The sequence below is a fragment of the Rhinatrema bivittatum genome, chromosome 3 (genome assembly GCF_901001135.1).
Source record: "Rhinatrema bivittatum chromosome 3, aRhiBiv1.1, whole genome shotgun sequence".
Taxonomy (NCBI): domain Eukaryota; kingdom Metazoa; phylum Chordata; class Amphibia; order Gymnophiona; family Rhinatrematidae; genus Rhinatrema; species Rhinatrema bivittatum.
The window spans coordinates 322,595,729-322,621,943 of record NC_042617.1 but is presented as its reverse complement, the minus strand read 5'-3'; the positions used below and the strand labels follow the sequence as shown (position 1 = coordinate 322,621,943).

The 26,215-nt window shown below is 45.1% G+C and overlaps 1 protein-coding gene across 1 annotated transcript in view; it reads left to right on the top strand.

The window, feature by feature from the left end:
* Positions 1–26,215, top strand: part of FIG4 (FIG4 phosphoinositide 5-phosphatase) — a 600,391-nt gene that overhangs the window by 256,665 nt on the left and 317,511 nt on the right. The window contains 2 exon segments of the mRNA XM_029595282.1: positions 3,224–3,372; positions 16,816–16,982. Coding sequence (XP_029451142.1) covers positions 3,224–3,372; positions 16,816–16,982 — 316 coding nt within the window.

Here is a 26,215-nt window from a genome sequence, read left to right as displayed (position 1 = left end):
TGCTCAATATACCAAAGCACCAAAACCTCCGGATTTTAAATACTGCCAATGCGGGAAGGTTATGTCCATCACAGATGGACATAACTACTGCTACCTCTGCCTGGGTCTAGAACATGATCAGTCCACCTGCAGAGACTGCAAGAGGATATTGCGTAGAGCCCAGAGGCAAGGGGCTCTGAAGATAGCCAGGTTAAGAGAGGAAGGGGCAGGTTCATATGCCTTGGCGTCAGAATGCCTATCCTCGCACTCATCCCCGGGGTTGAAATTGCACCGAACTGAGCAGGCAAGGAGGGCCTCCTCCCTGGACCCCTCTGGCGGTAAAAAGAGACAGTCAAGTGGTGCATGCCGCCACAGCATGCTAAAACTCGGGCTGATGACAGTGTCGCCAGCAGTTACCAGCGTTGACCTCGAGGGCTGATACCTGCTTCAAAGCGATGCAAGAATGAGTTGACGCATGCATTGAGGAAGACCTCACACGACGTAGGGATGCACCGCAGAGCGAACCATATGACGCATTGAAACATGGCTCCCAATACTGTACATATCCCAGATGATCCAGAAATGCATTGCGGATGTCATGGACCTGATACTCAATGCTCCAGCATGGCGAAGACAACCTTGGTTCGCCTGTCTATTTCAACTATCCATCAATCCAACTATCTCATTAGGAAACAGTGTACATCTGCTAACTCAGGAGAGAGACTCACTGCTGCACCCCGTGCACTCTTCACTTCATCTCATAGCTTGGAGATTGAAAGAAGAGTATTAGACCACCTTCAGCTGTCAACAGGGATCCAAAACATCTTGGTGTCGGCTAGAATGGCTTCCACAAGGAAAAAATATCAGGGTAAATGGCAGCATTATATGACCTGGTATGGTGAGAGAGGGTCGACCCATTCTCCTGCTTATCTGAAATTCTGCTGGGCTACTTGTATACACTCTACCAGACAGGGCTGGCTACGGCATTCTTCAAGGTCCATGTGAGCATTATAGCGGCATATCATCACCCATTCAATGGCCTGCCCGTTTCAAACCATCCTCTGGTGTCCAGAGTCATGAAAGGGATCCTGAAATTGAGGCCCCCTGTGACAAAGCTTCTGGTTCCTTGGGATATAAATTTGGTGCTGGAGCAGCTCATGCTCCCACCTTTGAACCAATGGTCAGTAGCCATATTAAACATCTGACTTGGAAAGTGGTGTTTCTGGTTGTAGTAACCTCAGCAAGGTGGGTTAGTGAGCTTCATACCCTGGTTCACGAACCTCCCTATTTACAGTTTCACCATGACAAAGTTACCTTGAGAGCTCATCCCTCCTTCTTGCCTAAGATAGTCTTGGCGTTTCATTTGAACCAAACCGTTACGTTGCCAACTTTTTTCCTGAAGCCACATGCTAATGACAGGGAAAGACTCCTTCACACCTTAGATTGTAAAAGGGCTTTGGCTTACTATAAGCGAAGAACGCATGCAGAGAATAGAACGTCTCAACTTTGTATCCTTCAACCCAGTTGTACCAGGTCTACCGGTAAAAGAGGACCTTGTCAAGCTGGATATCCCAATGCATTCATTTTTGTTACACAAAGCACTCGGTAGAGTGTTCCAACCCAGTCAAAGCGCATCAAGTAAGAGCCGTAGCAGCTTCAATTGCACATCTCCACATGGTACCATTGCTGGACATTTGTAAAGCAGCCATGTGGTCATCTCTGCATATTTTCAAATCACACTACTGTCTTGACCAGCAGGCATCTTCGGCCGCAACGGTATTAACCACTCAAGGAAATGAGGCTTTCCCCGACCATGTGGGTTGAGCACACCAGGTCAATTATGCCTGCAAAGGGTGGGCACCCCCTACTTCAAAGCATATCAGTGTGCAGGACACAACTCTAAGCTGCGGACTCCCAGATAGCATGGCTAATTCAGCCTGCATGTCAATGGGAATAAAACAAGTTTGCTTACCGTAATCGGCGTTTTCCATAGATAGCAGGGTGAATTAGCCATGCTAACCCGCCCACCTCCCTGGACAGCCTGTCCATGATCACAGTACTGGATAAGCTATGTTACAGACTGAGGAGAGTCTGTATCACAGAGGGCACACAGAGGCAAAGCTCTGTGATCTCTTAGAGAAGCTCTGCCCAGAGGACATCCCAGACAGCATGGCTAATTCATCCTGCTATCTACGGAAAACATCGTTTACGGTAAACAAACTTGCTTTCCCTTCGGTTTTGCACCCTAAATGCAATTTTCTGCATTTTTTAGCATTAAATCTTAGCTGCCAAACTTTAGACCATTCCTCGAGCTTCGCTAGATCCCTCCTCAGGTTTTCCACACCTTCCTGGCTGGTCTCATTGTACTGTTGTCATCACAGATCACTTATTACAGGTAAAGCAGTTTTGCTTTCTACCCATTGACTTTGCTCATGTCTTTCCCTTTTTTCATTTGAAGGCAAGGCAATTACTTATCTATAATTGTTCTGCAATGACAGGACAATGAACCATTCAGTTCATCCATGTCTCCATTTGGGAGGTCTTACTCCATTCCAACCAGTTAGTTGCCAAGCTGTCAAAGACAGTGGCATGTAAAAAAAATCCCCTGCCCCCTCTCCCCACTTCTGCTTCCCTGAGCAGGCTGAAAAGATTTCCTGGAAAACTGTGGTCGAGTCCTTGCGGGTCATGTAAACCCTTTGTGTGGCTAGCTCTGCTGTTACTGGAGAACAGTAATTTACAGGAAAGCAATTCCTCGCTACCTGTAAAATATTGTGGTGTGAACGCAGGTGCTGCATAGGAGAGAGAGTACGGGTAGACTGGTAAGGCTTAGGTCAGGAGGCAAGAAGGGGCAATGACCAGAGATCCAGTTATAGCTGAGAAAAGGGGCTGGCAGGGGAGAATCACAGGGACAATAGCCAGAGGTTAAGTAATACTTGAGGGAGCAAAAAAGGAACAAACAGAGCAATAAACAGCTGGAAGAGGAAAGAAGCAGGGGAGCAGGGCAATAAACTAAGAGAAATTATCTTATAGTAAAAATAGAGGCCGGTCACCAGTCTTGATGCTTATTAAAGATTTAGACACAGGATGGTAATGAGCTAAAATGTTCTTTCCTGTCATCTCTAACTTAATCATGGGTGAGAAATCTAACATATAAAGTGAAAGCTGTGAAGCAGTTGCAGCAGGAAACACTAAAAGGATTATATAACAGGAGATTGCAGTTCACATCTTCTCTCTTCTCTCCTAGACCGGTGTCCTTCGTACTAACTGTGTTGACTGTTTAGACCGGACAAACACTGCCCAGTTTATGGTGGGGAAGTGTGCTTTAGCCTACCAGCTCTATTCCCTGGGTCTGATTGATAAACCCAACTTGCAGTTTGACACAGATGCTGTTAGGTAAGAATCGTTTACAGTGTAAGCCATGAAGAATTTCGCTTTCCTCCTCAGCTCCTCCTTATTGAGCTACTGTAATAGACATAAGGACATTCCTTTTCAGTTTTTTATTTTATTTTTTTCCCAGGAATTTAACATAACAAAGTGAAAGAAGGCAGATAAAGCCCAAAATTGTCCATCTAGTCTTCCCAGCAACCATTTTTTGGGTAGTAGCAGCTACTGTTCTGTGCAGGCCACTCCTTAGCCTTCTGTTAAGGGTAGTAACAACTGCAGCTCCATGCAGGCTATCCCAAGCCTTCGGTTAAAGGATGTTCCCTGTACGTACCAGGATCAGTCCAGACTGCTGGGTTATGCCTCCCTTCCAGCAGATGGAGTCAGAGAAAAACTGAAAAGGCACCTCCCATATACCCTGGTGTGCCACCTGCGATTCCTCACTATTTCTCTGACTCCAGCAGATTGAGAGAGCATAACCTGCGGTCCTGATCATCTCCAAATTGGGAAGGGTTCCTCGGTCATTTATTTGTCAGGTTTGATTTATTTATGGGGAATCCTCTGACTAGATCAATTTTTTAATAAAAAACAAAAACAATTAAATAAGAGCCTTGGCACGCCAGGCAGGGCATTGCTCTATAGCCTATTCCCAGAGTACTCTTGGTCCCCTGCCCAGTGAGTAGAAGGGGGAGGATTCATCGGTGGGCCGGTCACTCTCCCCCTCTCCTCCAGATGCGCTGCTTTCCTCGGAGGCAATCATTGCAGAGAGGTTTAATTCCTCTGCAGGCTCAATACTTCTGTGTGTTAGGGAGAGTGCTCCCCTGTGTGATCAGTAAAGTTTACTTAAAAAAAAAAAAGGAGAATTTTTGCTGACTGCGATAATTTCAAAGACTGAAGTTTTTTTTTACACGGACCTGTTTTCCCTGCGCCTGTCTTGCTCACTAGAGCCTCCGGACGGGGTGGCTTGCCACCCGACAGCGTTTCGCGCCTCTTTTTTTTTTATTATTTAAACTTTATTAGGTTTTCAAAAAGTACAAGAATCATCGTCAACAATGACATCTATGCGTGGTAACATGTATAAAACCAAAGAACAATATTGATCTCCTTACAATCATGTTAACGCCCCAATTCACTGATGGGTTACATGTCAACAATGACCCAATTACCCCTCCCTCCCCACCCCCCCCATCCCTCTCCTCGAGCATGATAATTCTTACTCATTAAACCTGAGTTTGGGCAATTTACAAAATACATCATATGGTTATTTCTAGTGAAAATACACGGGTGATGAGATCAGAGAATCAACCAGAGACTTATCCTAATCTATAAGTGGCCATACATCCAGCAGTGAGCATTTCAAACATAGTAGATCAAGCATAGTAGATGAAGGGAATATAGGGGGTTAGACATTCCAAGGCAGCATACCCAAAATACAGAGATTGAAAACAAGAACTACCCGTCACCCAGCGTTCAGAGGAAGTTGGAGGGCCTTCCAGATTTTAGTATGTCTGGGTACCTGGTCATGCTGAAGCGCAGTAAGGTAATCAAGTCGTTTATGTGTTTGCAGTTTCTCATATACCTCTATCAATGTGGGAACCCGGGAGGATTTCCAATAGCGTGCGATAAGAATCCGTGTGGTCACCAATATATGGGTGCACAATTTCTGTTGAGGGCCACTAAGGTTTTCAAGATGCACATTTAATAAAGCCGTAAGCGGCGTCAGTAAAAACAGGAATATGGAATAGCTGATGCAGCCACTCACTCACAGCGGACCATAAAGGGGTAAGCAAGCAACATGTCCACCATATGTGAAAGAAAGATCCCACTTCTCCACAATTCCTCCAGCATGACGAGGAGACAGAGGGGTAGATAATATGTAGCTTCTCAGGGTCAAGGTACCATCGATACAGCATTTTATAGCTATGTTCTTGTAAGCGGGCAGAGACAGAGCACTTACTTGCTGTATGATAAATCTGATTTTTCACCCTAATAGGAATCCGCTCCCCCAGATCAAGTTCCCACTTAGTCATATGTGGGAAGACAATGTCCTCCGTGGTTGTGAGAATGGCATATAACTTAGAGATTTCTTTGGTCATATGGTCAGCTCGTATACACATGTTCTCAAATAACGATCTAGTAGGGCGCATATGCTGCTGGGTACGTATATTCACCAAAAAGTGTCGAATTTGAGCATAAGGTAAAAAAGCAGTGGGGGGTACCTGATACGCGGTCACTACCTGCTCTAAAGTCATTATATCTCCCCCTTGAATCAAGTGGCCCAAAGTAACGATCCCTCGACGATGCCACTCCCGAAACAGGTGAGACTGATGACCCATCACGAATTGTTTGTTATGGGCTAAATGAGTTTGATAATAATAATGATAATTCCCTACCACTCTCTTTCTGAATGTCTCCCATAGTTTGAGAGTGGCATCCAAAGACCAAACGATACAAGAAACCGGCATCCAGGTATTTCTAGGTTGCCACGGGAGGGCCGCCATGGGTACAGGGCCCATCATCAGCTGTCCCGCTTGTACCCACTGTTTGGGGTGAACAGTTTTGGTCATGTCAATGATTGCCTTCAATTGGGCCGCCATATAGTAAGCCTGCAAGTCAGGAACTCCCAGCCCCCCCTGTCTTCTAGGCTGATATAAGGTCTGTCTAGCCACCCTGGGGGGACGCCTACGCCATATGAACTGAAAGAGCTTCCTTTGTGTTTTGCGTAAAAAGGTATTAGAAAGTATGATAGGGAGAGTAGTGAAGAGATATAGGAACCGAGGTAATATGTTCATTTTAATAATGGCGATCCTCCCCAGCCATGAGTAGGGGCCCTTATGCCACTTATCCAAATCTCTATCAATTGCTCGGGATAGTGGTATATAATTAAGTGAGTAAAGATCTTCCAACTTGTTATTTAGATAGATACCCAAATATTTTAACGATTTTCTAGCCCATCGAAATGAGAATGTTTCTGAAATATACTGCATATCAGCAGGGGATAGATTTATGCTAAGCAGTTCTGACTTTTCTATGTTGACTTTAAATCCGGACACCCCACCAAATCTGAGGAGCTCCGACTCTACCGCCTTGAGGGAACTAGTTGGGTGGGATAGGGTAAACATGATGTCGTCGGCAAAAAGGGATAGCTTAAAAGTGCTGTTTCCTACCGAGATACCCGTGACAGCAGAAGAGCTCCGAATACTGGTCGCAAAAGGCTCTAAAAAAATAGCAAAAAGCAGGGGTGAGAGGGGACATCCCTGTCGGGTACCTCTCTGTATAGCAAACCGATCCCCATACCCTCCATTGACTTTAACCGCTGCCTGGGGTGCATTGTACAATTGGGAAATCCAGGTCATAAAGAATGGCCCAAAGTTCATTTTCGCTAAAGTATGAAACAGGAAGGGCCAGTGCACCATGTCGAATGCCTTTTCCGCGTCGACAGACAATAGTGCAACTGGGATATTCTCCTTCTTGGCCCACCACACCAAGTCCAGAATTTTCCGCACATTATCCGCTGCCATTCTATGAGGCACGAAACCCACCTGATCGGAATGAATTAAGCCAGGTAGGCAGATGTTTAACCTCATGGCTAGGAGCCTGGCCAAAATCTTCAGATCTTGGTTGATTAAAGAAATCGGCCGATAGGAGCCGCAGAAAATGGGATCCCGCCCCGGTTTAGGCAATACAGTAACGCCTGCCGTGTTAGACTGGGCCTGCAGTGTTCCACCCTCTCGTAAATGATTGAAGAAGTCGGTAAGATGGGAACTCAGGCAGTCATTTAGTGTTTTATAATATTCGCCAGGTAGGCCGTCCAAGCCCGGTGATTTTCCATTTTTAAGTGACTTAATGACCCACGCCACTTCCGTGGAAGTGATAGGCGAGTCTAGTGCTTGCTGTTGTGTGGGACTTAGGGTCGGGAGCGTGACATCGTTCAAGTATGTGGTAATGTCCGCCTCCCGTATGTGAGAATTACTACTGTAAAGCGTGGAATAGAAATCAGTAAAACATTGCCGAATCTCAGTAGGGTTCCTGGTAATGTGTCCCTCCTTATTCTTAATTTTGGTAATTAGGCTAGTTGCTATGCGTGCTTTCATTTGTTGGGCTAGCATTTTACCTGCCTTATTACTTCCCTCATAGAAACGTTGTTTCAGTCGCTCTAGGTTATACGCCAATTGCTTATCATGTAAGGTAGTTAATTGATATCGAGCTTCTGTTAACAGTCGGTAGACTTTGGTAGATTGGGTCCTATAATGGTCTTCCGCCAACCGAGAGATGTCTGCCTGCAATTGTCGATATTTGCATTCCCTAACTTTTTTGTCTGCGGCCGCCTTGGCAATGCATTGTCCCCGAGCTATCGCCTTCGAGCATTCCCACAAACTACTCCATGTTATGTCTGGAGTTGCGTTCAGTTGGAAATACTCAGTTAGCGTCTGGGACAATTGCTGGGAAAAATCTTTTTGTCTTAGTAAGGAGACATTCAATCTCCAATAGGTCTGACCTCCATGACCTAAATGAGACTGCAGGTCAAACCACACCAGCCCATGATCAGACCAGGTAATGGGTTCTATTTCATGCAAGCCTATTTTAGAAAGAAGACATATGTCCACTAGGAAAAAATCTATACGAGAGTAGGAATTATGAGGCTTAGAGTAATAAGTGTAGGAACGAGAGCGGGGATGGTTATGACGCCAAAAATCCTCAAGATGTTCCTTTTTCATGATAGCTTTGAGTAAGGTTCTAGCCTTCTGACTGGTATGCTTAGAAGCTTTACCCTGGTATGAGTTGTCTAAATCTGGAGCAATCGTGAGGTTAAAGTCACCACCCCAAATAACATGCCCCTCACCGTGTGCCTGAATTAAGTGCTGTATTTTAGGTAATAGCTCTGCTGGATTGTGGGTAGGGGCATACATGGAAATGAGTGTATAAATGTCAATACCCACTTTAATTTTAAGGAAAACAAATCGACCATCGTCATCAGCTATGAGTACCAGTTGATCAAATAAGATATCAGCAGAGATAAGGATGCCCGTGCCCGTGTACTTATGGGTTTTCCCTGCAGCAGCTAAATAAACATGGGGGTAATCCCGAAAGTTCAGCAAGCGCTCATGCCTCCTCCTAATATGCGTTTCCTGCAAAAATATTATATGAATTTTCAACCGCTGCAAATCTTTGTGCAGTAAGTAACGCTTGCGATATACATTTAAACCCTTAACATTAAGGGTGGCTATACGAATAGACATAAGGCAAGGTGATTAGGGAGAAGAAGAATCAAAAAATATGCATGAGCCCCATTGAAGACCACTCTGCCCTCTCCCCCTCCACAAGCATAAACATTAGTGCAGGGTACATGAAGGAGCCGAAATTGAAACACTAGAAAGCCATTATTAACAAGCCCAAATGTAGTCTGCCCGGAGAGAGTAACCCTCAGATTCAGCATGATCCGCATAATTAAACCCGCGGATCCTCTAAGGAGAGGAGTCATCGTCCCAGACCAATAGCCCATACCCCGCCCCCCCCTCCCCACTCAATCAACAACTATAACATACATACAAACAAAAATGAACCCGAGTCTAACTTAAATAAAGAAAAGTCCACGGTGCATAACCTTAAGGTCCTTTTCAACCTGAGTGTATCTCATTATCGCACACAGTCAAAGCAAACAATGTTTAAAATAAGCAAACTTCCCTTTTCCACGCGGTTCCCGCCTTCAACTGGAATCCTGTTGAAACACGGGGATGTAGTGAGAACGCGGACACCTTAGCGTCCGTCTAAAGTCACCCTTGATCAGAAAGTGACTCCACTGCGACGCTGCTTCTGTAGGCCGCTTTTCTCCGGGGTCTCTCTACTCTGTGCCAGGTTGACGCGTTAGTGAAGTGCGGCTTGTTAGGCGCCTGAGTAGTTTCAGGTAATTCTGCTGGAATGCCCGCTTCCTTCAGCACGGCTACTGCCTCGGCCGCATTCTTTAGACGATAGGTCTTCCCCGCGCGCTGGAAGGACAAAGAGAAGGGGAAGTTCCATCGATATTTAACCTCCGCTTGCCTCAAAGCATTCGTCACCGATCTCAGGCCATACCGCTTCTGTAGGGTACTAGCGGCTAAGTCTTGAAAGACCGCTACGGAGATATTCTGCCAGTCCCAGGATTTCTTTTTCCGAGCTATGTTAAGGATTCGCTCTTTTTGGGAATAGCTTTGGAAATTCATAAGAATATCACGGGGCTTGCCATCCCTCCGAGCTCCGAGGGCCCGATGAGCACGCTCAAGTAAGATGGCGCCGATCTCCTCATGTTCGCCATTTGCAGGCTCAGATCTTTCCTGCTCACACAGATATCTGCAGAAGGCCTGAGCGGTAGCCATGCTATCCTCAAATTCGGTAGACTCCGGAATCCCCCTTAGTCGGATGTTTTGGCGCCGGGACCTATTTTCTAGGTCTTCGAGCTTGTCGGAAATTGTTAAAAGTTCAGCTTGCGTCTCAGATTTTGCTTTGTCCAGATCCTGAAGTAGGACCTCGTGCCCTTCTGTGCGTATGTCGATTTCATCGACCCTGTGGCCTAGGCTGAGAAAATCATCGCGGAGCTCTGCGAAGGATGCCAATAGCTCCTTTTTATTATTTTTGATCTCCGAGCGCAGGTCCATAAACCATTCCCGCATCTGGCTTTTAGTAAGGATATCCGCCGCCTCTGGAGTGGTGTGCACGGTATGTGGGGGCGATAGTATCGGAGCTTCTTCCTCCGGTCTCCCGTCTTCCCCCATCGGACATTCAGCCAGCTCGACTCCCGCTTTCCTGGAATCCGCCGCCATTCTCGTGAAAGAGAACTTCTGCAGTTCACTTTTTTTCTTAGGATTCATCAGCCCCTTTTACACAGGGCGAGATCAGGTCCTGTATAGCGCAGATCGTGGGAAAAAGCTACTGAAATCGGGTAATATAGTTGAGTGGTTCGGGGAGCCCTGGGATCATGCGGCCATCTTGGTTCGCGGCGAACAGCGCCCCCCCTCGCGCCTCTTTTTTCAATGCCGCGGGGGGGGGGGGGGGCAGGCATTTGCACGGCGTGTGTGGAGCCGGGGTACTGGCTCTCCCGCGAAGGCCTCTGCTCCCGGTGCATTCCCTGGGGCAAGGGGCCTTTGCGGCGGCCGATTTCGGGCAGGGGAGTAGCCCTGCCGCGCCAGAGGGGACATAAGTCAGTGTCGCTCCCCCACAGACATAGTCCGGGCACGCTCTCGATTTCGGAGGAGGCAGCCATTTTGCTTCCTTCGGAGCCGGCAGCGGCCATCTTGGAACGGCCCGATACTGATGTAGCTTCTATGGGGGAGGGAGAGGATCTTCCTCCCTTGTCACTGCCGGCCCTCAGAGGCACCGTGATTTTCAGCGAGACTCGAGGCTCCCTCAGTTTTCTCCAGGGGGGGGGGGCCCTTAAAGAGACCTCACCCTTTTTCTTCCCAGTTTGTTTTGCTTCTTCATAAGGCTTATATGGAAGCAGAATCTGATTGGGAAAATCAGTCTCCTGTCCCAGCTAAGGTTTTTAAGGGCCCAGCATTCCAGGACAGCTCAAGATCGGGATCGCCTTGTATGGCCCAAACTACTGGACCCCCTATTCAGGTCTCGGCTATGGATCCTGTTTCTCAAGACCCTGTCACTCAGGATCTGGGTGATGATGTGGGTAGTGCGGATCCAGTGGAGAGAGATGATCCACAGATACTCCATTTGTTCCATAAGCAGGAGCTGGACCCATTAATTGCGCATCTCCTTCAGGAACTTGAGATCCCAGGGCCACAGGCTACTATGGATACTTCGCCGGGAGACTCGGTCTTATCGGGACTCCGAGCTCCACCGCAAACCTTTCCTTTCCATCCAAAACTTTTTCAGATCGTCTCCCAGGAATGGGATACCCCAGAAGCTACCCTGTGGGTAAGCCGAGCTATGGGCAAGCTTTATCCGCTTCCTATGGAGTCCTTGGAGCTCCTTAAGATTCCCAAGGTGGACTCGGCGGTCACGGCCATTGCCAAGCATACCACCATCTCTGTTACGGGCGGCACGGCGCTCAAGGACGTTCAGGATCGGAAGCTGGAAGTTTTGCTCAAGCGGATTTTTGAGGTTTTGGCCTTAGGAGTGCGGGCTGCAGTTTGCAGCAGTATGATGCAGAGGGCTACCCTACGCTGGGTTCAACAGCTGCTCACGGCTCAGGATCTTCCTCCAGAAGAAGCTGAACAAGCGAACCGCATGGGATCTGCGGTAGCTTATACCGCGGATGCCTTGTATGATCTCTTCCGCACTTCAGCCCGCGCTATGGCTTCTGCAGTTTCTGCAAGGCAGCTTCTTTGGCTGCGTAACTGGGCGGCGACGCCTCGTCTAAGTCGCAATTGAGCGCTTTTCCCTTTCGGGGCAAGCTCTTATTTGGCGACGAATTGGAAAAACTGGTTTGCTCCTTGAGGGAGAACAAGGTCTACAAGCTACCGGAGGACAAGCCCAGGTCGTTTCGTTCTCCCGGCTCGTTTCGCAGTCGCTTCCGTGGACAATGCCACTTCCGCTCTGGCAGGGGCTCTTCCTCCTACGCTGCACGACAACCACCCGCAAGATCTCAAGCATGGAAGCATTCCTTTCGTGGCAGGCGGCCTCAGCGATCGGACGCCTCGCCATACCTTCACCAACAATAAGGCATCCCAATGAAGGTATGCTGGCCCATCCCTCAGTTCCGGAGGTCGGGGAACATCTTTTCCATTTTCGGGATGAATGGGCCAGGATCACCTCAGACCAGTAGGTTCTCAACATTATAAATCACGGCTACGCTTTGGATTTTGCGCGGCCCCTTCGTGACCTGTTTCTCATTTCCCCCAGTGGTTCTTTGACGAGGCAACAAGTGATTTTGCAAACACTGACTCAGTTACAGGCCCTGGGAGCCATTGTTCCAGTTCCCACGGCCGAGCAGCGGACTGGTTGCTACTCCATCTACTTCATCGTGCCCAAGAAGGAGGGCACCTTCCGTCTGATATTGGACTTGAAGCAGGTAAACAGGGCTTTGCGCATCCCACGCTTCCAGATGGAGACATTGAGGTCAGTCATTGCGGCTGTCCACAAAGGCGAATTTTTGGCTTCTTTGGATCTAACAGAGGCCTATCTCCACATAGGGATCCAGGAATTTCATCAGAGGTTTCTCAGGTTCATGATCTTGGGGAACCATTACCAGTTCTGTGCCCTACCCTTCGGACTGGCGACGGCACCGAGGATCTTCACCAAGGTAATGGTGGTGGTAGCAGCAAGCCTTCGCAGGAAAGGCATATTGGTACACCCCTACTTGGACGACTGGCTCATTTGGGCGAAATCAAAGATACTCTGCCAGAATGCAGTACAGTCGGTTTTGTACCGTCTGGGTTCCCTCAGCTGGGTTGTCAACTATTCCAAGATCCAGCTGGTTCCCTACCAGATGTTGGAATTTCTGGGGGCACGTTTTGACACCAGCTTGGGAAAGGTCTTCCTACCACAGGGGAGGATGGAGCGGTTAATGTCTCAGGTTCGTCGTCTTTTAGCTCTTCCCTTACCCGTGGTGTGGGATTATTTGCAGGCTCTTGGTTATATGATATCCACACTGGAGTTAGTTCCATGGGCTTTTGCTTATATGTGTCCTTTGCAGAGGGCACTACTTTCTCGTTGGGATCCCAAATCGGAAGAGTTTCAGCTACCATTACCACTCCTCGAGCCGGCCAGGTCCAGTCTGGACTGGTGGTTGATTCCGGCTCACTTGTTCAAGGGCGTGGATCTGGAGCCCCCTCAATGGATCATCGTGACGACGGATGCCAGCCTGACGGGTTGGGGGGCAGTTTGCCAGTCACAGTCCGCGCAGGGCCTTTGGACGCTGCCTCAGACCAAGTGGTCCATCAATCACTTGGAAACCAGGGCGGTTCGCTTGGCGCTCCACCACTTTCTTCCGCTAATTTACCACCAGGCAGTTCAGGTTCTTTCCGACAATGCGACTACTGTAGTTTACATAAACCGGCAAGGGGGCACAAAGAGTCATCTAGTAGCCTCCGAGGTAAGCAGGTTGATGGATTGGGCGGAGTGTCACCTGTCTCGCATAGCGGCATCTCACATAGCCGGGATCGACAATGTTCAAGCATATTTTCTCAGTCGTCAACAGCTACATCCTGGAGAGTGGGAGCTGTCCAATCAGGCGCTACAACTTATCATCAGACTGTGGGGGACCCCCAGGTTAGACTTGATGGCGACTCGCCTGAATGCAAACGCAATTCGCTTCTTCAGTCGCAGAAGGAAGCACGGCTCAGAAGGTGTGACCGCTCTGGTTCTTCCTTGGCCCGCACGTATTCTCCTTTATGTGTTTTCTCCATGGCCGCTGGTGGGGAAGATTTTGCGTCGGATCGAATCCCACAGGGAACAGGTCGTTCTGGTGGCCCCAGAGTGGCCACAGAGGCCATGGTTCGCGGATCTGATCAACCTAGCAGTGGACAGCCCCTTACGTCTCGGTCATCTGCCTCATCTGCTTCGGCAGGGACCACTATTTTTTGATTAGGCCGATCGCTTTTGTCTAGCGGCTTGGCTTATGAGAGGCGGCAATTGAGAAAGAAAGGTTATTCGGAGGCAGTTATTACTACCCTCCTCCACTCTCTTAAAACTTGTATTTCCGTCACCTATGTTAGGGTTTGGAAGGTGTTTGACTCGTGGTGCCGGGGGTTGAATGTGTCCCCGCGGCAGGCCACCATTTGTCATATTCTCGCCTTCTTACAGAACGCTCTAAAGAAAGGATTGTTGTACAGCTCGCTTCAGGTACAGATAGCAGCCTTGGGCTGTTATCGAGGTAAGATTGATGGTGCTTCCCTTGCCCTTCATCTGGACGTGGCCAGATTTTTGAAGGGGGTCAAACACCTAAGGCCGCCAGTACGGTCTATCTGTCCATCTTGAAGTCTGAATTTGGTTCTTCATGGTCTGTGTAGCTCCCCTTTTGAACCTTTAAAGAGAGCTACACTGAAGGATTTAACGCTTAAAACGGTGTTTTTCGTGGCTATTTGCTCATCTAGACGAATTTCAGAACTTTAAGCATTGTCCTGTAGGGAGCCGTTCCCTCGGGAGTTTCTCTTCGCACTGTTCCTTCCTTTTTGCCTAAGGTAGTTTCGGCTTTTCATGTCAATCAGACAGTGGAATTGCCGGCTTTCTCGGATGGGGATAGGCACAATCCTCGGGAGAAGGATCTTAGGAGGTTGGATGTTCGAAGGGTCCTCTTGCAATACTTGGAAGTTACCAATCCGTTTCAGCTGTCCGACCATCTCTTTGTTCTGTGGAGTGGACCTAAGAAAGGGTCTAAGGCTTCTAAAGCTACTATTGCCCGCTGGTTGAAAGACGCTATTGTTTCAACTTACATTTGTCAAGGGTGTACCGTTCCGGAGGGGCTTAAGGCACATTCTCTTCGCTCACAGGCGGCTTCCTGGGCGGAGAGTGAATGTGTATCGCCCCAGGAGATTTGCAGGGCGGCTACATGGAAATCTTTGCACACGTTTGCCAAGCATTACCGCTTGGATGTTCGGGATCCGAAGATGGATTCGTTTGTCAGTAGTGTGCTTAGAGCGGGAATCTCAAGGTCCCACCCCATTTAGGGCAGCTTGGGTACATCCCAGCAGTCTGGACTGATCCTGGTATGTACAGGGAAAGGAAAATTAGTTCTTACCTGTTAATTTTCGTTCCTGTAATACCAAGGATCAGTCCAGATGCCTGCCCAAAGAGTATGAGTCCCGCTTGTCTGATTATGTTGGTTTCTCTTTTACAGATTTTTTTCAGAGCATCTTGACAGACATCATATTGATCTTTTATCGACAATTCATAATTCATTCAGAAGTTACTTGTTTCAGGAGTTGCTGTTCAAATTGATCTAGTCATTGGTTGTTACCATATGTTATATTCATGCTGCTTTGATATAGATTATACTGAGGAATCGCAGGTGGCACACCAGGGTATATGGGAGGTGCCTTTTCAGTTTTTCTCTGACTCCATCTGCTGGAAGGGAGGCATAACCCAGCAGTCTGGACTGATCCTTGGTACTAAAGGAACGAAAATTAACAGATAAGAACTAATTTTCCTATAGTACCTGCAGCACCATGCAAGCTACCCCCAAGCTTTCTGTTAAATGATAGTAGCAAACTTTCTAACACTTCTTGAACTTTTCTAGGTCACTTCTCATTCTGTGTACTTCTTCAGGTGTGTCCACTCTGTTGCAGATTTTGTCATTCATAAAAAGACAAATTTCACCTTCCAATCCTTCCGCAATATCGCTCACAAAGATATTGAATAGAGTTGATCCTTGAACTCCATTTATCACTCTTCTTTCTTCAGAATATCATATCAGGTTTATTACAACAAACAAAATTATGGGAAAATCAATGGAAAAAATGAGGCCAGTTCCGTTTAATATCTTTGTTTGAAGGGGTTAGAAGGAAAAGTTTGTCTTTTAGAGGAATACACTAAGAATTTTAAGAGTGGACACTTGTGAAGGAGTAGACAGAATGAGAAGTGATCTAACAAAGCTTGAGGAATGGTTGAATGCTTGGAAGTTGAGATTCAGTGCCAAGAAGTGCAGACTCATGCATTTAGGTGGGGGGGGGGGGGGGGGGGGGAGAGAGACTCATGTGCACGAGCTGAGAGAGAGACCATGGTGATTGTATCTGATGATCTGAAGGTAGTGAAGCAGTGTGTCAAGGCTATGACCAGGACCAGAGGGAAGCTGGGCTGCATAGAGAGAGGAATAACCAGCAGGAAAAAGGTGGTGATGATGCCCTTGTACAGGTCACTGGTGAGGCCTCACCTGGAGTACTGTGTTCAGTTCTGGAAGCCATATCTCAAAAAGGATAGAAGTGGTCCAGAGAAGGGTGACCAAAATGGTGCAAGATCTGCACCAAACGACAATGTGATGAGACTTTTGGGCCTAAATATGTTTAACCTAGAAGAGAGGAGAGACTGGGGGGATATGTTACAGACTTTTAAGTATCTGAAAGATATTAAAAATGCACAAGAAACAAACCTTTTCCAAAGGAAAGGAAGCTGTAGAACCAGGGACCATGATATAAAACTCCAAGGGGGAAGATTCAGGAACAATGTCAGGAAATATGTTTTCATGTAAAGAATGGTGGATTGTATAGAATGCCCTACCGGAGGAGGTCTTGAAAACAAAAGCAGTGACAAAAGTAAAATGGTCATGGGATAAACAGAGGATTCCTATTGGCAAGAGGATGAAAATAAAGCACTGCGGTAACCTCTGGAAACTTTACTATATGGAGTATTGTTAGTACCCTTAACAGAAACATGGGGGTAACCTGCATGGATCGGCAGTTGCTACCATAGGAAACTTGCTGGGCAGACTGGATGGACCATTTTAGGTTTTTATCTGCAGTTATTTGCTATGTAAATTTTATTACCTATAGAGCCAGAGGAAAAAAGTACAAGAAGTTGTGGGGTTTTTTTCAGGCTGTTCGAAGAGCTGTATGAAGACCATGGTGACACACTGTCTCTTCAGTATGGAGGTTCTCAGCTTGTGCATCGAGTCAAGACCTACAGGAAGATTGCACCTTGGACCCAGCATTCCAAGGACATCATGCAGACTCTGTCTCGGTACTACAGTAATGCTTTCTCAGGTAGGTACATCTCTAGGAATGTTTGTTTATTTATTTATTTATTTATTTGCAGTTTTTATATACCGACATTTGTTTAGTAACCTCACATTGGTTCACAATTAACAGAAACATTGCAGCTGTGCCAAATAGAACGAACATGTGCAACAGTGCTTTACAATAAACATTTACAATAAACAATAAACTTTACAATAAACTTGTTAACGAACATAAGCAATAGTGCTTTACAATAAACTTGTTAACTGGGGGGGGAGGGGAGAGAACAGTGGAACAATGAAAGGGAAAAATAATATAGTGGTACAAAGCAAATTGTTATCTCACTGAATTTATAAGTCTATAAATAAACAGAATGAATTTTATAAAAACACAATTGGAAAAGAGAAAAGCTGGGTATGAGAGAAAGAAATGAATGTTGTGCTGCAATGCTTTCACCTATCCTTTTTTTTTTTTTTTTTTTTTTTGCATGTTGTCTTTCTGTGCAAGGTCTTTCTCCTAGCTCTGTCCAAGCCGGCCTTCAAAGGGAGCTATAGAAATAATACCCAAGATATGAATAGGCTCCAGCAGATAACTCAAGTACTACCTGCTCTGTTATTTAGAATGCCCATTGAGTGGTATTTTGTCTTACCTATCAAACAAACCCTCATTATATCTCTATTACTTGCCAGGATTGAAGTTGATCTATAGTTGTTAATTTTACAATATCAATAGTTTGCAAAATGTAAAATGTTTCTTAATAGTTTATAAATCAGAGCTTATATTATCTAACACAAAATATGTATTGTCCCCTGAAAGAGCTCAAAAATGAAATTGCAGTTCTGTTACTAGTAATTTGTAACCTATCATTAACATCATCTATTGTACCTGAAGACTGAATGGTAGCCAGTGTAAGATCAATCTTTAAAAGGGCTCCAGGGTGATCTGGGGCACTATACACCGGTGAGTCTGACTTCAGTGCCTGGAAAAATAATGGAAACTATTATAAAGAACAAAATCACAGAATATATAGAAAGAAATTGTTAAGTTCGCTGGTCGCAGTATCCATCTAAAACCGACAGAACGTACCCCCGAGGTTGGCAGATCTCAACATGGGATGCTGCCACTCTCATCCCCAGGGCGACACCATGCCTATTCCCTCAGGGCCTTCCCTAGGCGCACATGCGCAGCGCGCTGCCCTTTAAAGGCTCCGAGGCAGGAATCCAGTATACTTGTGCCCTTGGATAACGTCACGTGGCTTGGCACATAAGCCCCAGCTGTCTTCCCTAACCTCTCCTCAGCAAAGGGTCCCCTGCCTAGTGTTGTGCCTGTTGCTCCTGTGTTCCTTTTCCTGTGTTTCAGCTTTACCTTGCCCAGCCTGTCTCGTCCAGTCTTGCCTTATGCAGCCCACCTCATCCAGTGTCTCCTCTCCTGTCCTCACCCATTCTTTGACCTGATCTCCTAGTACTGACCTCTTTGCTTGGACTTGGACCTGACCACGCTTTTGTGTCGCCTGGACTGTCCATTGCCTTGGACATGACCACACTTGTTTGCTGCCTGAACCTCACCATTGCTTTGTACCTAACTACGCTTGCTTGCCACCTGCCCCAACCCTCTGCCTGTGCCTGGTATCTCCTCTCTGCTGCCTGTCCTGACCCCAGTGTGTTCTTGGACACTTGCTCACTCCTCCACCCTAAGGACCCATCCTAAGTCCTGCTGGCTGCCAGAACCCAAGGGCTCAACCTGTGGAGGAGGCGGCTGGTATAGGTGAAGCTCCAGTCTGTCCCACTTCATGGCACGTTCGCCAGTTGTCGGCGTATGCCTTGTAGGTTCACCTACGAGGCTGCGTCAACTATGCCACAGCACTAAGGGCTCACATCTATGCCACTCATCACAGACATGATTTAAGGGGACACAGACAGCATGGATTTACACAAGCGAAATCTTGCCTCACCAATCTTCTACATTTTTTGAAGGGCTTAATAAACATGTGGAGAACGGTAAGCTGGTGGATATAGTGTATTTGGATTTTCAGAACGCTTTTGACAAAGTGCTCATTGAGAGATTCTTGAGAAAATTAAAAAGTTATGGGATAGGAGGCAATGTCTTATTGTGGATTACAAACTGGTTAAAAGACAGGAAACAGAGAGTAGGATTAAATGGTCTGGTTTCTCAGTGGATAAAAGTAAACAGTGGAGTTTCTCAGGGACCTGTAATAGAACCAGTGCTTTTTAATACATTTATAAATGATCTGGTAAAGTGAATGACAAGTGAGGTGATCAAATATGCAGACAGAAAATTATTCTGAGTTTTTAAATCACAAGTAGATTATGAGAAATTGCAGGAGGACCTTGCAAGACTTGGAGACTAGGCATCCAAATGGCAGATAAAATATAATGTGAATAATTGTAAAGTGATACACAAAGGGTAAAGTAGCCCACACTGTAACTACATCATTTAGGTTCCATAGTAGGAGTTACAACCCAGAAAAAAAGATGTGAATGTCTTCATGGACAATACTTTGAAAATCTTGGCTCAGTATGCGGCAGCAGTAAAAAAGCAAAGAGAATATTAGGAATTATTAGGGAAGGAATGGAGAATAAAATGGAGGATGTCATAATGCCTCTGCATCACTCCATGGTGAGACTGTATCTTCAGAACTTTGTTCAATTCTGGTCGCCACACTTCAAAAAAGGTACAGTTGAACTGGAAAAGGTAGAAAGAAAGGCGACCAAAATGATAAATGGGATGGAATGGTTCCCCTATAAGGAAAAGCTAGAGGTTAGGGCTGTGTACTTGGATAAAAGACGACTGAGGGAGGATATGATAAAGGTCTATAAAATCATGAGTGGAATAGGACAGATTAATGTAAATCAATTATATACTCTTAAAAAAAGGCTAAGGGGCACACCATGAAGTTAGAAAGTAGCACATTTAAAACAAATCTGAGAAAATTATTTTTCAATGAGTGCACAATTAAGTTCTGGAATTCATTGCCAGAAGATACTCTCTTTTTTGTCCTCCTTTGAACCTGTCTCATCCCTGGAAGATTCTTCAGCAGCTGTATCCAGCGTGACACATGTCTAGGGGAGTGTTAAGGAGAAAAAAAGAGGAATCCTGGTATGGTCATGCTCCTTTAGTGGTCAAAGAACGAGGCACCCTAGAACCGCCCTCTCCTGGGAGCCAGTTTTGGGGGGGGGGGGGTGTCCGCAGCCATGAATCTACCCCAAGAAATAACATATTAGCTCAAAAGGAGGGATCCTGAGCAATTGGGGGAATGCAGGTCTAGGCGTATCCTCGCAAAATGGGACAGGGTATAGAACAGAGTGGATGGCTGTTGAGGTACAATATCAGGTGGCAAGGATAAGGCAAAAGATCCAAATTTATGGAGCAAACTCAGAAGGCCTTAGGGAAATGGCAGAGGTGGTGGCACCTCTTTTCTCATGGTTAGATAAGTTAGACGCTGTAGTTCTTCTCGCCATAGCCAGTCCGATATATCCAAAAAGACTCAAGGCCTCCAAGAGGAACTGCTAATAGGGCCTGAGGAGAGTACAGCAGAGGCTGAGGCACTCACAAGAAATCCTCAACACACAGTATTTGCAGGAGTGGCTTTCATGATTACAAAAAAGAAAGACCACCAGACAAGGGAAGACATCTTCATCCGAGAAGCAGGATCCAAGTATTGAGTCACTTTGAGTTTCCTATCACCGATTCCTCAGTGAAGAAGAATTGTAGTACACAGATACTGGGTCAGAAGAAGCCTTATAAAAGTCTTTTTCACTGATTATTAACTGTGTCATATGAACAGCAGGGCCACCTTCACACCCCTTGAAGGCTATGGGTGCTGAAGAGTGACCTATTAAAAGAAAAGCCTTTAACTTAGATTTTTTATTTCATTCTTGTTTCAGAAAATGTTTGCAAATAATGTGTGCTTCTTATGGTAGGAAGGTCGGGGCGGAGGGAAGGTTCAAGCTGATATGGTAGAAGAGTAGAGGTGCTGTGTGAGTCCCAGAGTGGTCCTTAGGAAGAAGGAATAATGTGAGGACGGTTAGGGTTTTGAACTGCTGGCCCTGGAGGTAGTGGGCTGGAGCTCTGCAGAGAGAGTTATTAAGAACATAAGAAGTTGCCATATTGGGTCAGACCAAGGGTCCATCAAGCCCAGCATCCTGTTTCCAACAGTGGCCAATCCATGTCACAAGTACCTGACAAGTACCCAAACATTAAGAAGATCCCATGCTACTGATGTCAGTAATAGCAGTGGCTATTCCCTAAGTCAACTTGATTAATAGCAGTTAGTGGACTTCTCCTCCAGGAACTTATCCAAACCTTTTTTAAACCCATCTATACTAATTGCCCTAACCACATCCTCTGGCAATAAATTCCAGAGTGTAATTGTGTATTGAGTGAAAAAGAATTTTCTATGATTTGTTTTAAATGTGCTACTTGCTAACTTCATAGAGTGCCCCTTAGTCCTTCTGTTATCTGAAAGAGTACACAATAACCGAGTCATATTTATCCGATCTAGACCTCTCATGATTTTATAAGCCCTCTATCAAATCCCCCTTCATATTGTCCCCCTTCCAGTCGTTAGTTCAAATTTGGTTATGATCACTGTTGCCAAGTCGCCCCACCAATATTACCTCTCTCACCAAAATCTGTGTTCCACTAAGAATTAGAACTAAAATAGCTCCCTCTCTTGTCTGTCCCTGAACCAATTGCTCCATGAAGCAGTCATTTATTCCATCCAGGAAATTTGTCTCTAGCATGTACTGATGTTTCATTTACCCAGTCAATATTGGGGTAATTGAAATCTCCCATTATTACTGCACTACCAGTTTGGTTAGCTTCCCTAATTTCTTTTAGCATTTCACTATCCGTCTCACCATCTTGGCCAGGTGGATGGCAGTACTCCTGGGATACTTGTCCTCAGTACGAGAGGACAATGCATCACCTGGAGAGCAGGTCCTTGCTCAAGATCATGTCCTGCTACACTAGGGTGATGCTCTCCAACTGGGAGACCTTTCTGATCCAAGGCAGCACTGAGGCTGCCAGACTGGTTTTGGGACTTGGCTACTTTGTCCCTGAGGATCTCATCAATGTACCTCTCTGTCTGCCTCAACTCCTCCAAGTCTGCCACTCTAGCCTCCAGAAATTGGACTTGTTCTGTAAAAGCCAAGAGCTCTTTCTACCGGGTGTTCACGTACAATCTGGAAGGCCCCCCTCTTGCTGCTGGACTGCTGACTTCATCTTAATTTTGTTGAGTTCCTAGTTAAGTTTAGGTTGCTACAGGAGTAGGAATGTGTACAATTAGAGTCCTTTAAATTTATAGGTGTATTCACTATTAATCTGGTAGTAACCTTCAAGGGGATGATTAAGCTCTCAGTAAGGGCTTGTGCAATTGTATGATTCAGATAAGAGCCTGATTGATTTTTAATGAGAAAGTGTCTCTTACTTATAAATCAAAGGATGAGCTGCGGGTGGGTGGGAGGGAAAGACAGACACTAGAATTAACTCCGTCTGGCTTGCTTATTATCTCAGTCACACACAAACTCTAAAGAATAAATCCCACTATTTCACCTCTCTTCAAACTTTTTTAAGTCCTAAGATTTTCCAAAGCTATTCTTACTAATCCTCTTCAATCACTAACAAATTGATATTCTCTCAATGGATTGAGAGTTTTGAGTTTCGTGCTTCCGGTCCTCTTCTACTGCAAAGGGTGTGGGGCCTCTGGAAGCTGGGGCTGTGGAATTTGAAGCCTGGATCGCTTGCTGTGACCTCTGGAGTCCACTACGGAGGGATGTTGGGAACAATATGCAGATGAACCTTCCGGTCCTTTTCTACTGCCATGGAGAACTAGGGGAGCAGTAGCATTGTTACTTTTCCAGGTATTGGGGCTGGGTTACTCCCAGTCAGGCACTCATTGGCTAGAAGGTAGACTCGTCCTGTTCACTCAGCTGTTTTAAGTTCTAGCTAGCAGGGAGTTCTCTGCTGGCACAAAGCCTGTCAAGCATTAAGGCTGGATCTGAACAGGGCTGCAGTGGACCATATTGAACTGTATTGGACCTCTTCCCTTGGTTGCCTCGTAAAATAAATCACATTTTTTGATTGCCTTGGTGGTTTTTCTGCAGTTTGTAAGTCAGATAAAATATGTTATATTTTACCCTCTGTTTTCTTTCATTAAATGTTGGTCAACAGTGTAGCTATTGTGTTTCACTTTACTTGAGACCCTGACAGAATGACCTACATTACAATGAGTTACCTGATTTCAACTCTTTCATTTTAGAGTGCTCAAAGTTATAATTATGGTGCTGTTTGATTTTATGTCAGGTTCTATGGTTTTTCACTGCTCTGGAGTGTTCCAAATGGAAAATATTGCAAAAGTATTGATATAATTATTTGTTGCACAGATTTATGACTCACTTTCCTACTGGAATATATATGGCCTTAGGAAAACTTACATAGAAACAGGACTGCAGAAAAATACCATACTGCTCAACCAGGAACTTTCCATTAAAGACACAGGGACAGAGGAACCTGTAGCTTGTGATTTCATTGTCAGGTTGACTTTTACCCCAAACCTTTATTTCTTTTTTTTATTTGACAAATTTGCAGACTGCAAGATTGTCTGTTCTCGGCTGTTCACATGTTTATATTCATAAAATCAACTAAATATACAAACCATTGTAGACAATACAATAAAATGACCATATCCGATTGACTAGATAATGATGGCATTTCCAATATCAGTTGGAAGTAAGCCCACAATACAAATTCTCAACAATACAGATTATTAATACAGACTTAGTGATTTCTCTATTACAGTATTTCATAAAAGTTTAGCCCAGAATAATTGGCAATCATATTAACAAATGCAATACAATCTGGTAATGTGTTAATTCCACACACTTGTGCTAGTGATTTTGGAGCCTGGTTATTATCCTCTTATGTCATTAATTACCGCAGATTTGTTGTTTACTGGAAGCAAATACTTTGCGTTTTGCAAATTCCTGGAAATGTGTTACATTGGGAGCATGAAGTGATGAAAAGCATCAGATTTCCAGAGCAGAATATATGAATGAATGCTGGTGGCATTACAGCGCTACATATCACACACATTGGTAATCCAACCATTATTGTTTGATTGGATTAAGTTAATTTACTAACAGGATGCTAGTTCCCATAATCTTTTACGGCAAAGAAGGAGTACCCAGCTAGTGCATGTGTATATGGAGCCAGGAAGCTCTGCCCTCAAATAGCAGATGTAGTTAAGTCCTTAATGGGGAAATTTAAAAAAAACACACAGAGCTTGCTGGTCCACAGGTGTTTTGCACCCATGAACCTGAGAGCTCAGCTTCTAAGAAAACTCCTCATGGAGAACCCCCTCCCTGATTCCAGTATTATCTCTGGCATCTCCCTCCTCTCCCCCAGTACGCTCCCCAGCCAAAACCCTGTATTTCCCTTCCTGACCCCAGGATCCTGAATCTCCTCCCTGACCCCAGAAATATCCATGCCAGTAGAACTGAAACAAATCTCAGTGTACCTGGAATATGTAATAGGGCAAATTGACAAACTACAGAGTAGCAAATCATCTGGACCAGGTGATCTACATCCCAAAGTGCTGAAAGAAATGAAAACTGAAATTGTGAACTTGTTATTAGTAATTTGTAAACTATCATTTAAATCGTATATGGTTCCTGAAGACTGGAGGGTTGCCAGTGTAACACCAGTTTTTAAAAAGGGATCAGGGGATGATCCAGGAAACTACGGACCAGGCAAAATGATAGTTTCTATTATAAAGAGCAAAATTGCTGAGCATATAGATAGGCATAATTTAATAGGACAAAGCCAATATGGATTTAGCCAAGGGAAGTCTTGCCTCATCAATCTGCTACATTTTTTGAGGGCATAAATAAACATGTAGATAAAGATAATCGGGTTGATATAGTGTATATGGGCTTCCAGAAAGCATTTGACAAAGTCCCTCATGAGTGACTTCTTAGGAAATTAAAAAGTCATGGGGTAGAGGGCAGCATCCTATTGTGGATTGCGATTGGTTAAAAGATTGAAAACAGAGAATAGGGCTAATAGTACATTTTCTCAATGGAGAGGTGAATAGTGGTATTCCACAAGAATCTTTTCTGGGACCACTGCTTTTTAATATATTTATATACGACCTGGAAATGGGAACAGTGAGTGAAGTGATCAAATTTGCCAATCTCCTGAATTTTCTCAATCTCTTTAACTTCTTTGTTACCACTGATCCAGTTTCATGTAACTCTTTTTCCAGTTAACAATGTTCTGTGTAAACCGGCATGATGTACATTTTATTTTTTATTTATTTTATTTATTTAAGGTTTTTTTATACCGGCATTCATGAAGCATTCACATCATGTCGGTTTACATAAAAAACAGGGGTGCAATGAATACAACAACGAACATAAATAAACGTGATGAAGAGATGCAGTTACAATTAACAAGGGCTATTGAACTGGGGTGGAGGAATTAAAGAGAGATAGAAGAAGTTAATTATATACAAGTATACAATATATACAGTGTACCATATATACATACAAATGTCAGTAGATAAAAACCCTAAATAAATAAATAAATAAAATAAAATAAAGACAAAAAGTTATTCAAAGTTGTTAAATCACAAGAGGTTTGTGAGGAATTGCAAGAGGACCTTGCAGAACTGAGAAACTGGGCATGCAAATGAAATTTAATGTGGACAAGTGGAAAGGATGCACTTAGGGAAAAGTAGCCTAAATTATAGCTACACAATGGAAGGTTCAACATTAGGAGTCACAATTTAAGAAAAGGATCTAGGCATCGTCATGGATAATACGTTGAAATCTTCTGCCCAGTGTTCAGCAACAGCCATGAAAGCAAATAGAACACTTGGAATTATTAGAAAGGGAATGGAGAATAAAACAGAGAATATCATAATGCCTCTGTATTGCTCCATGATGCGACCTCATCTTGAGTATTGTGTGTAGTTCTGGTTACCACATCTCAAAAAAAGAAACAGAATTATAAAAGGTACAGAGAAGGGCAACCAACTATTGCGAGTGCAGAAATGGACGCTCAAAAGCATGAGCCCCCTGTGCTGCAGCGCGATCTGCATGACCTGGGGGCTGGCTGCGGTCCATGCAGCGGGCTGAATAGCTTGAATTTGGATCATTGCTTGAACTTGGAATATGGCTTGAAGGCCTCGCTGAACCTACTTGCACAGGAAGTATAACTCAGCAACGCAATGCTGGTCT